Source organism: Anthonomus grandis, chromosome 2, assembly GCF_022605725.1.
Source record: "Anthonomus grandis grandis chromosome 2, icAntGran1.3, whole genome shotgun sequence".
NCBI classification, from domain to species: domain Eukaryota; kingdom Metazoa; phylum Arthropoda; class Insecta; order Coleoptera; family Curculionidae; genus Anthonomus; species Anthonomus grandis.
In genome coordinates, this window is record NC_065547.1 from 20,022,786 (window position 1) to 20,038,477 (window position 15,692).

Sequence of the window (15,692 nt, forward strand, 5' to 3'; positions counted from 1 at the left end):
TTTATAATTAAGACTTTATATTTTTAAGACAAAAAGAATGCGAAATTTCTCTGATATAGGTATTAAATAATCTTTTACAAAAATAATAACGAAATAAAAACTAAATATCTAATCTTACAAAAAAACTTTAACAACAATCACAAAAATGTAATAACTAATTAATAATAAAAAATATTCACAAAATATGTTCAAATTGATATCCTTCTGCTTCGATGCGTTTTGCAGAAAGTTGACCTAATTTTTATATTGCACGTTGAATGATCCTTGCGGGAATTGAGCTAATTTCTCTTATTAAATTACGCCTTAATATAATTTATTTTTAAGCTAACCCCATAAAAAATAATCCAAAGGATTCAAATCTGGACTTCTAGCAGGCCATTGCACAGCTCCGTGCTTTCCTATCCATTTATTTGGAAATATTTCATTTAGGTGATTTGTGACTAATCGTCATTATGGGGATGCGCGCCATCCTCCTGCCACCATAACAATAAGACCATAACATTAAGAGGCTCATCTTCAAATTCTTCTTATATGTTGTTTAAAACCAATTCTATATACCTTTCGGAAGTTAAACTTCCCTCGTAAATAACAGGGCCAATAATTTTGTTGCGCCACAATCCTACTCACACGTTAAAACAAGTTCGACCCTACGGCCTGACTTCTGCGTGTTGCCTTGGGTTTTCTACTGCCCAATAGTGCTCGTTGTGCCGATTAAAAATTCCGTCAGTAGAAAAACTACACTCATCCGTCCATATAACTTTTATTAAAAACTCATTGTCTTCATAAGTTGTTGGAGAGCCAGTGGCAAAATTTCAGCTGTCTAATATTGTCACCTGGTCTAAGTCTTTTAATTAGATGAATTTTATATGGGTGGTAATTCAAAGAATTTAAAGTTCGCCATATTTTCATTTTCGGCTTTTGCATTTCGTTCTCAAGTTGTCTTATTGACCTCAAGGTGCATTATTCACTTTAAATAAAAAGAACAATAATTATTGTCAATAGCTGTATTAACTTTTGTTAATAATGTTTTAAAACTTAAAACATTTAAAATATTTTGTTCTTCCGCAGCGGTTATTCGCTGGCCATACTTTTTCCTTGGCTTTTCCAAATTCCACCAAATTTTTATCAAGTTTGGCAAAGTAATTCTCATGCGGCTGCAACCGGTCGGGATATTCCTGTAAGTATCGCTCACTTGAAATTCTAGCATTTCGGTTTGTTCCAAAATAAATTCGCAACATATCGCGCTTTTCTAAATTTGAAAATAGCGTTTTCTTATTTTTTTAGAATTTAAAAGCTAAAGAATTACTTTAAAAAAAGGGAAAACAGGTGACATTGACATTTGATCTAAGCAATCCAATTGTTTTAAGTCATAGCCACCTTTATTTTTTTGTTACCATCGCAATGGCCATGTCACTTTGGCATGGCCTACTTACTATTTTAATTAAAAAAATCTTTTTTTTTTTTAATAATACCTGTAACACATTAAATTGGTTTTGAAAATATCAATTGAATACATGGTATTTCATAACTTTGGTTCATATATAAAACAAAGTTGATGATAATTTCCCAGATAAACTTGTTAACAAATCCCATTAAGTTCGCATGCAAGTGCGGTACCTCATTTTACAGGCAATTAAAAATTAGAAAATCCAATATGGCGCCCATAAGTAAAAATAAAGTTGATGCTGATCGAAAAAAAAAACGAAACGTTGGATTATTTTTTTGCGTCAAGTTGTAGAGCATATAAAGTGGCAATGAAAAATTGTTTTTGATTTTTCGATATCTCTTTAAATAAAGTCGGTAGAAGGTAAAAACGATTTTGACAATTTCGTATCCGGAAATCTCCGCAAGTATCCGGAATTTAAAAAATTTTAAACGTCATTTGATTAAGCTCCAAATTGTGCAACTTTGCCTCCATTTAATCGACCTCGTAACTCTTACGTTTTTACAAATTTGCGGCACCCTGTACAATGGGTTGGGTTGATTTGGGTCGAACCTCTTAACCTAATAATTTTTTTTAAAGAAATCTGGTATTTAATTATTTACCTTTTTTAATGAAACACCGTGTATATAGCTATAATATATTTGTAATAATAATAAAGCGTACTTTCAAATTCTTCAGGTACATTTCCAAGTGCGCGCTAGTTTCATGACTAAATTTTGTTTCATCAAACTCTTCGTGAGCATCACCGAACATAATGCATATATGTTATGTCTATCTAACGTTAAATTTTCTTCGCTTTCCGAATCGGCAGTTAAAAATATGGAATAACTTTTTTATGAAGATGTATCTTCATACATACATAACTGCAAAATGGAGCATAAAAATGTACAAGATTTAAAATCCTTACATAAGGTTTGTCTGAAAGTTGTCACACAGATTCTCATATATATTCCGCTCGAGGATCCGTTTCGAACATGACCGAAATACCTATTATATAATAATTTTTTTATATAGTCCTTTTAAAAATTAATTATTTTCTTTTGCTTCAGCATTTTTATAAAAATCTACTAGAATAAATATTAACTTTAAGAATTGTAATAAATTGGCCTTATTAATTTAGTCCGGAAAACTTTTATGGGTTCTACACACATTTGTCTATTAACAGTAATGTCTTCAGCTTTCTCTTTTTTATTTTTCTATAAAAGCTGGATAAGAACAAGTTTTGCCCAGTGTAATCAACGCACAATCTAATTTTATAATTTTTATGCACAAAAACCAAAGGACTTACACATAATTGAATAACGTAATATTTATTTGTATTAATCTTGTCAGTTTTTTTCCTATTTGGGCAAAAAGTTGCACTGAGCTATTATTATTCTTTAGTAATTTTATGCTTTATACTAAAAAATTTGCATGGAATTAGATGGCGTAAGGAGTATTCGAATTTGACATAAGGAGTCTCGAACTTGCCTCCATAGAACTCTAAAACAATTTCTCTAACCTTTTTCTTGGTGAGCAGCTCTTCCCTGTTGGTGACAAAGCAAGTCAACATTAGGTGCTTGGGCAATTTTAGTCCCAACGTTTCAAAAAAAAAATTAATAGAAAGGGTTCGGTCTGTAGAACCACATTTCTAGTAAAACTAAAAAATCAGTATATTTCATTTATTTAATATAGGAACGAAGTAAAAATATTTTCAAATATATCAATATAAAAGTGATTGGCTGGCGATAATATCATAGTATATTTTCAATATTTGTCTCCATAAGTAAATAGGAGTATAGGAAAATCGCAAATAACAAAAAGTTTCGTTTTTTTTTTGTTAAAAAATGGCTCATCCTTTTTTTTGTTTTAATATAATTGATTTAAGGTAAGGTTCATAAACATAAAGGGTCGTAAATTGCTTAAACATCCAACATTATACCCTAGGTTCTTCTTTCCATTGGGATCACTGGATTTTGACTCTTTGAACTGATGTTATCGCATACAATCGTCTTAAAGAATATAACAATAGGCTTGTGGTAAGTTTGGATAACTGCAATGTGTATGATGCAACTTCAGTCACTCGTTGCTTTAAATGTAATGGTTTTGGCCACTCCCTTTAAGTTTTGTAAAAATAATGTATTTTGTCCATTGCGCTCTGAATCCCATCAGGTTAAAGATTGCATATCTCGTGCTAATAATTAGGCGAACAACGTATAGAGCCGACATTTTTGGGTCCACTCTATAGCAACTAAGATCGCGCACTCCCTCCCACCATAACATCTTTTTTGCATATCGCTTTTCAAGCAACTCGTCTATTTAATTATTGCAGACTGCCCGGCGACAGCAACAGCCTCACAGTGACCTTCGCAATTATCAGAATATTAAAGGTCTACGAACGAAAACAACATCTTTCTATAGTGTAGTTTTAACCTGCGGCTTTGATATTTTTGCTATAGCCGAGACGTGGTTAAACGATAGCATTTCCGATTCAGAACTTTTCTCACAGGAATAGTCTATGTGCAGATACGATAGAAAATACGCGGAAAGATGCGACTATCGTGGATGGGATGTAATTTTCGCTATTAGGCAGAACTTTGCGGTCTTTAATTTGAAATTAATGCTTCCTCAATCGATTTGTAATATTGTTGACATAATAGGTATAAAAATAGTAACTGACACAAGCTGCCAATGCACAATTCTACACTTATAAAAATTGAACACCACTTCTAATAAACAATTTCACAATCATCTTAAAGTAGAAAATGTTTTCTATAATTTTAAAAGAGGTGATCTTAAAATACTATACACTATTTTCCTGGAAATAAATTGGGATATGCTTTACTCTGTTGAGAATGTCAATACAGCTGTCAAACTTTTTTATCAGAAAATTTAGTCTTATCTAGATAAATATGTTCCTAAAACCTACCAAAAAAAAGGAAGCGCACATATCCGCCATGGTTTACTCCACAAATATTAAGACTAATTAAACAAAAACATAGAACCTGGAAAAAATATGAGCGTTCTGCCAATAAACAGGACTTTCGCAACTTACGCACACAAATAAAAGCAGACATTGATCATTCATATAAATCCTACTGCTCTAACCTTGAGCAAAATCTTTCAACACAACCAAAGACCTTTTGGAGTTCATAAAAAAACAGTTTTTCTTTTTTATAACTCATACACTAGCACATCCCAACAGAAAGCAACTACTCATATTCTGATATTATTAACATCACATCTTTCACAGAATATGTAGTTCTAAGAGCTCTAAAATCCAACATTAAACCTATTGTTAGTAAATTCGAGTACAAAGACATTGCAATAAATAATTGTAAATGTTTAACTCAAAAGATCAAAAATAGATCCGAAAAAAGAGAGATGAACTCTAACCTGAACTAAGATTGAACTCTAACCTGAACTAATATTTTACTAATGTGGAAAAATAAAATAAAATACAATAACTTTTTTAACAATAATAGACAATTACATAAAAACATCAATTAATAAAATGTTCAAGCAACCCCCCCATTAACAGCTAAACAATATCCTAACCGATCATAAAATTCATTTCTAACGTTACAAAGTTGATATTGGGAAATTATTACATTCTAATGAAATAGCGTTTTGTAACTGGTTTAGATTCTCAAATTTTACACTTTTATAAATGACACTCTTTAGATGACCTCACAAAAAAAAGTCATTTGGTGAAAGATCAGGTGACCTGGCTGGCCAAAGTAACCGGTACCGTGGACCAATAATATTGCCGTTAAAAGCATTTTCCAAGCACTCTCTAACCATACGGGCATTATGGGCCGGGTAATCATCCATTTGGTACCAGATCATTTGATCTTCCTGAACAACTTCTTCCAAGGCGGGTCCAATTTGATTTTGAAATAAGTCCAAATAGGTTTCAGCTGTTAGGTTATAGTCCATAAAAAAGGGTCCAATGGTATGGTGTCCGATAATTGCCACGAATACATTTGTTTTTTGTGGATATTGTGTCCAAGTATGAACAAAGCGATGTTCATTTTCTTGGCTCCAATACCGGCAATTCTGAACATTTGGTTCATTGCTGAGGGTAAATGTACATTCATCCGTAAAACAAATATTTCTTTAAAAAATCCTATCATTATTTGCTCTTTCCATCATTTCAAAACAAAATGCCATTCTTCGCTCTTCATCTCCTTCCTGCAGCTCTTGATGTTTTTCGAATTTATACGAATAATATTTGTGTTTTTTTAAAGTGCGTAATACCGTTGTATGATGTTTATTTACCTCTTGCCCAAGAACCCTCGTACTAACCATCTTGTGTTACTTATTATATTGGGTATTACGTCACTTATAAATTATCAATTTAGAAATTTTTATCTCACACGCTCAACAATTGAAAAGAAGAAGAAAATAGACTTATTCACGTATTTAAAAGAAATATGAACGAAAAAAGTAGGTCTTCTTGTTGTTTTTTTATCGTTTTTTAATTGTAATATTCATAACAAAGTTAGGTAGGATATTGAAAAGAAGAAACGAGCTCAGAGATTAACAGATTGAACCTTAGCTCCTAGGTATATACAAAATCTATTATACCTCAAGTAAATTATTGTATTTAAAACTTATTGAACTTAAATTAAATTAAGTATATCGAACGGTATTGTTACAGATTTAAGTTCATATTTCTTTTAAATACGTGAATAAGTCTATTTTCTTCTTCTTTTCAATTGTTGAGCGTGTGAGATAAAAAATTCTAAATTGATTTTTGCTATAAGTGACGTAATACCCAATATAATAAGTAACTCATTATGAATTCCTCCACAATGAATGTTTTCCTCCACACTCAGTTGAACATTTACAATTAGGTTTATTACGGTACCTTTGGACTCAAACTTATTGACAATACGTTTAATACTTGAAATGGACGGAATGGGCTTGGTGGGGAAATAAACTGAAAACATTTCAGATATTGCTCTAAAACTGTTTCCCGCATAATGCCACTTAATTATGGCTATTTTTTCGTCGATTGAATAATTCATACTTGTTTTCAAATATCGACTGTCACTGATTTATTGACACTTTTCCTCACGTCAGTGACAATATTCATTTGAACCGAATTCACCGTTCATACCTGAACCGAAAATTTGCTAATTTTGCAATTACATTTAATTGAATAATTCAAGATTCGCTTATTAAAATTTTTTGAAACTTTGTACAAGGGTTTGCCAGATTGGTCTCTTCAAAAAGTTTTATTACATTTTTTTCTATAATGTACAGGGAAGCCAATAATTGACCCCCTTAAAATTTACACGGGTTTTCCTAAGTTCCGCTCGGCGACGCACCACCCGGTATACAGGATCATTTCAAATTCTTAGAACAACCTTCAGCCTTTTTCGCAAAATTCACGCTTTTCTCTTGGAGTTCACTCGCTGCCACCATATCTTGGTACGCCTCAATGTGGGTAATTTTAAGTGATAATAATACTCAAGAATATTGTTATTTAAAAAACTTACGTTTTTTAGGGAAAAAGGCTGTGAAAACAATTTTCACGGCCTAGATTAATAGCAGAGTCACCAACAAGATTGTAAGCCATAATAGAACGCTAATTATCTCTGTAGGTCTTACTTAAATATTACTAAAAATCTAATAGTTTTCCACTGGAATTACTTACTTAACTTATAGAACCGTGAACTTTTTTTCATTTATAATTCTTGCAAAAAAATAAACAAGATAATATTTTTAAATTGCAATAAAAAAATAAATATATTTCTTACACCTCGATATTTTTTTAGGTTTAACTGTTCTAGAATTACAAAATAAGCTTCCAAAAGCAAGGGTTGTTTATGCGTCCGCTACTGGTGCATCAGAGCCACGTAACATGGCCTATATGGTTCGGTTGGGGCTCTGGGGCGAAGGTACGCCATTTAAGGAGTTTGCAGACTTTATTTCTGCTGTCGAGAAACGCGGCGTAGGCGCAATGGAAATCGTTGCAATGGACATGAAGTTGCGAGGTATGGTTTTTTGTATATCTCTAAATATGAAAAATAAAACAATTTATTATACAGTTTTTTTAAATGTCGTACATCGAGTGATTAGTCTTTTAAGAGATTATTTCAATTTTAAATTTGTTATACAGCAAATGCATGAAATATAAACAAAGAATTACGTTACTTAACATCAGGTTATTTAAAGTAATTGTCCAACCTGAAAATCAACGTTCTGAGCCTATTGCAGAAGCCGAATAAGACAACTTGGCTTTGACAAATTTCTGTGCTATCTAAAGACAACTTTTTTTTAAACAAAAACTAAAATTTTAACCATTACCGTATCAGCTATTTTGGAGATTAAATGAACTATTCTGAAAAAGTTTAAAAAAAATTCCATCTCAAATGAATTATAGGGATCTTGTCAGATTATTACAAGCACACAACGAAATATAGATACAATCGACAAATACAGACAATGAACCATCAAAAATCCAATTAACAGACAGTAATGCAAACGAGCATGTTCAGCATGCTATGCGCATGTTATATAAAACATCGGTACATAAATATTTTATCTAATTCTGCCCACAATTCGTCACTTTATTCGATTATCAACTAATAATAAAACACAAAACTTTTTGTGTTTTATAAAAACATAAAGTTTTACAATATGTAATGATTTATTAAGGAATAATATTAAGACAGAATGCTCTAAAATGAAATTGATTTTACATGTTAGTCAAAAGGGTAATTTCACATGTTTTATATATAGTAGTATTGCAAAAAACATCAGCCATACTTTATTTCAAAATTATTCTTCCCAAATCAGTCAGAATTATCTGCAAAATTATGAACTGAAGTAATAATCTATTTCGCTCGCCTAAATACATAAGGCAAAAGCTACCGCCCGTTGCGCATAAAGGGGGCGTAAGCACTCTGTAAAATGATCCTTTTTTTATCAATGGGAAATTTGTCGGATGATGCGTCGGCGAATGCGAAAATTTTCATGAATAAAAGAAAAAGAATTCTACACACATGTAACATACAAAAATTTTTCTGCTACCGAAGAAAACATAAAAAAAAATGAAAAATACCAAATTACTTTACGCACTAGTGCGTGAAAGAACCCTCGAAACAATTTTTATTATAACAAATTATAAATTAAATGCCCAATAAACGTTAAATTACATTTCACGTACTAGTGCCGAAAAAGTATTTTAAAAAAGTGCAACTTTATGAACCTTGGGAAGCGTGTAAAGTGAGTACTCACTGTAGCAGAAAATAGTTATTTATATAACAAGTGTGTAAAATGGTCCTTTTTTATGAATGGGAAATTTGTCGAATTTCCATGAATTAATTAACATCTGAATAATCTGTACAATTATTAACTTAGCTTAGAGTAACGGCATACATTTGACTATGTACTAAAAAAAACACCCTATTGAACCAATAATCTAGAAAGTCTCTTACCAGTTTGAAATTTAGATTAGATACACCAACTTTTGAAATCACTTTCCAACCAATGAAGTAACTTTCTTTTCTAGGACAGTTACTTAAAAGTTGGGAAATGATGGTCAAAAGACACAATTTTCTGCTTAACATAAGTTAAGCAAAAATCTGATAATTTCTTAAAAATATCAATAGTTGGTTTAAATTTAGTTTTGTAATTTATCGACGGGTTATTCAGGGTTACATTAAAAAAAAATTGTTAAGAATTTTTTTTTTATTAAAATTTTGTAACCACAGTACTAAAAAGATCAACAGGGGGTGTCAATTTTTTTCAGTTTTCTATGAATGCCCATAATAGATTGTTAAAAAATTTTTTGAATCCCTGAGCACTTGGTCTATTGCCCGTTTTCGGCTTATCGTTAATTTTTGGGATTGGCTACAGATTTATGAGCGGAGTGCCACTCATTTATTATATAAAGTTTTCCTGTGCGGCAGTGGTTCAAGTGGCCCAGAATAAAATAGAATATAAGTATGTTACGTAAATGCTAATTTCTCTTAGAACATTGAAAGACTAGAATTAGTATTGCCGTGGAACTATGGGCAGTTTGTTTGCTTGCAACATCGCTGATGCAATGATGGCAAATGCTTGTGTAAAGATGAAAAAAAAACACTTTATAATATCATAAAAAATTATCATTTATTTTGACAGGCACAAACCAATAAAGCTGTTCCTCTTTAATAAAATATACGTCTTTTTTTAATAAAATATGATAAGATACTATTAAAAAGTCAGTATTCAAAGTTAAATATCTTGTCTTGTCTTCTTGTAGTGGCTTTTGCTCCTTTCGGGCAATTTGCCAGCTCATTCGGGTGATTCGGGAAAACCATCGGGTGTGTACCCTGTTCCCCAAATCCAAATTTAACACAAAAAATAAATCGATAACTTAGACAAAACTAAATTTTTCAATACACGTTGTCGCTTCCCCCACGATTCATCCGGCCTGGCTATCGGCGTGAATAGGTTCAGTCACCAACGGTAGGGGATAGGAAAGGATACGAGGAATTGGAAAGGACAAAGAACTACCACGTGTTGACTGGATGACGCGGAAGATTTTGAAAGTTAAATGAATGCAGATAACGTATATAAGATAAGAAAAAGGCAACAACATCGAAACGCCGCTCGATCGTATTGTTGATTTCACCGACACAAGGAATTTTTACCAGTGACACCGTCAGAAAATATTTACATGATAAATATTGATTAATAATAGATTATGCTTTAAATGATAAACAATATTACGTTTATGAAATCTTGATGCTTTTTTTAGCATACTTCATTAGAGTAAAGGTAACCTATCTAATAAAAAGAATTTTTATGGCCATTATATGTTTTATAATCATTATAGATTTAATAACTTTTTATTTAGGTTTATTTCTATGATGTTATTATAGTCTCGGTATTTATATATATTTATTTTTATTATTATTATTTATTTATTATTATTTTATTATATATATATTTTTATACTTGTGAAAAGATCGGCTTGAATTGTATTTTTTCCATGGTGCGGCACAAGTTTTTACCATCGTAACAGTTCACAAAAATACTCAAATGAGACCATTTTCCTTTTTCAGCCAAAACCTAAAGAAAAAATAGAACTTTACAAATATAAGTTCTGTGTTGAATGTAAACACAAAACCGTTTGACAAGATGAGATTTTTAAAAGTGGCTTCAGGTACAAGAATGTTACTAAATTTTTTTTTGCTTTGAAGATGTTATTTTTGCGCTTAGAATAAGGTATATCTATCTAACACCAATAAATTCAATTAACATTATTATATATGTTAATATCTAGCTGCGAATTTCCGCTTTTAAAAGTGTGTTTAAACTTAACAACAGAGAATCTGTGAATATTTTTGTAAACAAAACACCCCTCTTGCCCCTGAGCACATGTTGAATTAAAACAAAGGTATTGTTTACTAATTCTAAGCTCTAAAAATAGAGGATGAGGAAGTTGTTTTACAGCGTGAGAGGAATTAAAGTGTCGCAATTCCGAAAGAATTTGAAGAGGTATCGCCGTTAGGCACTGGTCTGAGATCAGACCTAAGAAAGAGGGCACCAATCTAGTTAGTCGCAAATGCTCGTCCCATATGAGAGGCTCTACTAACTAGTCATGAGAGAGTAGGCTGAGAACATTGTTTATAGTATGGTCAACGAAGGCGTCCTAGAACCATGATCTTCACCAGTGGTAAAGAAGAAAGTGGTAAAGAAGAAAGACGGCCAGCTTAATAACGTAAACAAACGTAAAAAGAAAAGCTAGCTTTTTCCATCCTAAACTTGAAAAGTGGATTAAGATTGTCTCTAGCAATTTAACGTGATGACTTTTGACCGTATAATGCCCCTGTACCTTTTAAATAGCTGATTTTACGAGGGTTGTCCTGGAAGACGTGACATAATTTATCTTGATGATATTATTGTGGTAGGAAAATTGCACATTGTGTTGCTAAAGATTTGCAAATATCTCGAGGGATAGCTCAGGTTTTCCGCAGAAAGTTTGAAATAAATCAAGAGCTGCGTAGATCTAACCTTAGACTCCGGCAAGCACTTAAGATAACTGATTAAAAGACTAGAGTAGAAAGATTTTCGATGGTTATCAAAGAGGCTTCACATCAGAAGCCAACCTGTAAGGATGTTTCGGACGCTTTCTGTACTCTAAAGGAGAAGTGGCATGCAAACTCGCGAATGTAATTATATACGCGTACGCGTATATTCTGTTCTCCGGTATTTAAGAATCATCTCGGCGGAGTGGCCGACATATCGGGGCGTACTTGGAAAGTTAGCAAATGTTCCGGAACACCGGTATACCTATTATACAAGTTGGGTAATTCCTGATTATGCATTGTTAAAAATAATGGCAACATCGCTTTCTTTTGTCGTTGAGCGGCCATCTTCAAGATACTCATAAATGCCACACTAAAAGCAAGAACGACTGGAAGAAATGATTTATAGTGCCCTAGAATTGGTCCACACGATCAAGAAGTGTTGAAGGGGAGCTGGGTATGGACCATCAAATTGTTACCGGTATTTGGAAAAAACATCGGTATATATGTTTCAAACATTTCAAAACGCAGGAGATATTTTCCGAAGGCCAGTAATGAAGAATTAAATTTGATTTGAAAACGATGGCAAAATTAAATGAAAATGATTTTTTTTTACGAAAAATTCTATTTTCATATAAGTCTTCTTTTGCATTACATGGGAAACAATTCTTCCGGTGTTCGATATTGATCTCGTGAAAATGAGCACAGAAGTCAGTATCCTTAAAAATTAAACGTTTGGACATTTTGTATCCCTCGACTGCGACTGACTTGCGCCTCATTCCTAGGTGTTTGTACTTCCCCAGTCAAGTCCGCCCTTTCTGGGAGTTTGATAATTTGATTGGCAAAAGCATTCTTAATGTCTTCCGTCTAAGGTAAGGCATTTCCAAAGATGGCCTGCGTGGTTCTCTTTAATGCCGGCCATTTGCATAGGATGTGCTCTGCAGCCTCGTCCTCTTCCATGCAGATTTTCGCCAAATCAATCCTATTCATGTGTTGATGCAGTCTGCAGTGGCCGGTATACATTTCCATTAGGGTTTTTAGGTTACTTTACTTGCTTGTTGCATCCGCTACAAACATCGCATGGTTGTGTACGCCCCTCCCAGTACGCTTTGCTTTGGTATGCACCAAGGTTGTCATTACGTGTTTTGCCATATTGTAGACAATGCCCAATTCTGATTCTGGACCTATCAGGTTGGATTCTGCGCTGTTACTGCCGCTTCGTTTTCTGTAAGCCCAGCATGTCCGGATATCCATGTTGAGGTAATTTTAATATACATTTTAGGGCTCTAAATGTGCAGGTAAAGGATTCTTGCGCTTTAAGAGACGCCTGGCTATCGCTGTAGGTTTTAATGGTCCTGTTTTCAAGTTAATTTGGTTATGTATTCTGGCATAGATTTCAATGGCATGTACAGGTCCCGTCAGTAAAAAGTTTCAGGCCATTCTGTGAGAACGGTTTCGCGCACACCGAGATGCACGCCTTGCTTTTGTCCCCACCAAACGGCCGTATCTCTGTTAGAATAAAGTAATTTTGGTGGTAAGCGAATTTTAACGTCAAAAATATCTCTATGTGTTTTTAGATATTATTTCACGATTTAATAGTGCAACCTTTATTAATTAAATATTTTATGCAATTATTTTTTGTCAATAATATTCCAAAATGGTTTGTAATGACAAATTAAACTTGTGAGAATTAAAGAGTGGGATTTGACCGGAAGCGTTATTTTCTCTATTTTAAATTGAATACCTGTAAATTAAATATTGTATTTTAAAAATATCTTTATTTTTACGACATGAAATTACTTTAGAATCCGATACCCACTACCTACAATATACTAAAAGTTTTTGACATTTAATGTATTATCTTTATCTAGATTAACAAAATAAGCTTATACCTGAGTTTTTAAAGTAAAAAGACATTAAAAAAAAATTATGTAAGAACTGAATACTTAATAAATGTTTTCTTATTCTAAAAGCAGACTGGCAAAAGTTATACCTTATTTTAAAAAAAATTGAAGTTCTTAGTTTTAATTCAAATTCAAAAAATACTAATGGATTTGAGAAATTTGAAAAAAGCAAAATGGATATGGCATAAAATATCTAGTAGTTTTTCCAGTTGTATCTGCATATTTTCTTGTCGCCCAATCCATTCCCGTTATGTATGAATTGGTGAATTGTCGTGGTGAATTGTCGTCATTTTAAACTCATTGGGATAGATGACGTCAACGGACGGCAGCAAAATATTTTCGAGAATGGTCCTATACCGATCTCCTGTCAGATTGCCCTCTATTTGCCAAATTACTCCAGAATCATTCAGAGATATCCAACCCTAAACATGGACCAAGACCACTTTGGAGTCCCTGACAAAATATTTAGAATCATATCGGGTGTTATCCGGACGGCAGACTTCTACTAGAATTCTCACATATAAAAAAGGTATGGCATTACAGGGAGGGAAAAATCCTTTCCTCAAAATCAAAACATACGCAAGTTTGTTTTGGGAGGGGGACAATTTTTGATGTCAAAAGCATAACGAAATCTTTAGTTCATTAAATGGCAGTGTCATTCTCAATTTGTTTTCCTGGAATGACCTCGTAACGTTTTCTATTATTAATTAGTAACCTTTTATTGCATTCTTATTTTTAGTTCTGCCAGTTATTGTTATTTATTATTATTGTGTATGACGTGGAAGTCTTGGCCCGCACGAAGTCAAGACTTTCACCCATTGGCTTTTTGCATACTGGAGGATACATGAAATTAATGGTAAAAATATTAACTGCTGATGATGCATTTCGAAATGAGCAATTCTTTGTTAAGATTCGGCAATCTTTCAATAAAAGAATTATAAAATGTAGGGAGATTATATCGATCATTTAATGGCAAATATTTTTATTATTTATTTGAAGTATAATAAAGCATTTTAGATAGTTTATTAATGTCGTTTTTGTTGAGTGAATTGAAAATTTTAAATGTAAATATCTCGAAAAGGGTTAATAAAAACCCTTAAATAAACTGGTTAATAAAACTGTTTGATCAATACATATTTTAAATAATAAATTAAATTATGTCAAGCCTAAAAAAGCTACGCAATTTTAAAAAAATCAAAATGTAGCTGGTCGCGCCCTCTATGATATAATTTAAAATAAGATTAATTTTAAAATTTGCTATATAAAAATGAACAATTCATGCTAAATCTATGGCCAAAATTCAAAAAAAAAAACACATTTATTACCCTGTATCTATCTTGCTTGTCTTTGACTTTGAATAATACCGGGGTGGTATTATATGTATTATACTTCACTTTAAACCTCTTCTTCTTAAAAAGAAGGAAAACACAATAACACTCCAAATTTTTTTAAGAACTATTTATTACACTAAAAAAATTATGGAGTGAAGTTACAGGTCTAAAATGTAAAATGCGAATGAATTAAAAAAAAAGCTTATTTTAATGTAATCACGTCTCTAAACGGCGGCGGCGTCAGTATTGGTACAAAGAAGATGCTTAATAAACAAAAACGCACGTGCTGGTAGATTAGCATTTTTAAACAGTCCATTATTTATAAAAGTTTCAAGAACACATTTTGTTTATAATATAAAAAAAAAGCAAAGTCGCAAACATACCGCCCGCCTTGAAACGCTAAAAGCTTTCAAACAACAATATAAAATTTACAAAATGTATAAAACAATATAAAATATACATATATACGAGTATATATCAAATAAAAACAAAATAATATACGAAAATAAAAAAAATAAATGAAATAAAAATAAAAATCATATAATATAATCCAAATACCTAAATAAAATAAAATATATTAATTATTAGAAAATTAGACAATAAAATTCAAACATTAATTGGTAAAGGACATATTTTAGCAAAACTACGTTTAATGATTCCGGTATCAGTCTTTATATTAGCAACCCTTGCAACATTGTCTTTTCCCGGAAAAACACTAAGGACACGGCCTAATTTCCAACACATAGGATGCGCATTATCGTTTTTAATTAACACTACAGCACCCTCACTTAAAGTGTCATAGTTTTGCTTTCATTTATTACGCTGCTGCAATTCCGACACATAATCCTTGCTCCAACGTGTCCATATATGCTGCTTTAGCTGCTGCAAATGTTCATAGACAGACAAACGATTTGTCGGCAAATTTGTCATATCCAAGCCAGGTACAGGACTGATTTTCTTGCCAATTAAAAAATGCGCAGGCGTAAGCGGAGTAAGATCGTTA

At 32.3% G+C, this 15,692-nt stretch overlaps 1 protein-coding gene across 3 annotated transcripts in view; it reads left to right on the forward strand.

Moving 5' to 3' along the window:
• LOC126748895 (protein strawberry notch) overlaps window positions 1–15,692 on the forward strand; it is a 197,884-nt gene that overhangs the window by 65,681 nt on the left and 116,511 nt on the right. For all 3 annotated transcript variants that reach the window (XM_050458439.1, XM_050458431.1, XM_050458448.1), the window contains one exon: window positions 7,210–7,428. In XM_050458439.1, the coding sequence (XP_050314396.1) occupies window positions 7,210–7,428 (219 nt within the window). The remainder of the gene's footprint in view (window positions 1–7,209; window positions 7,429–15,692) is intronic.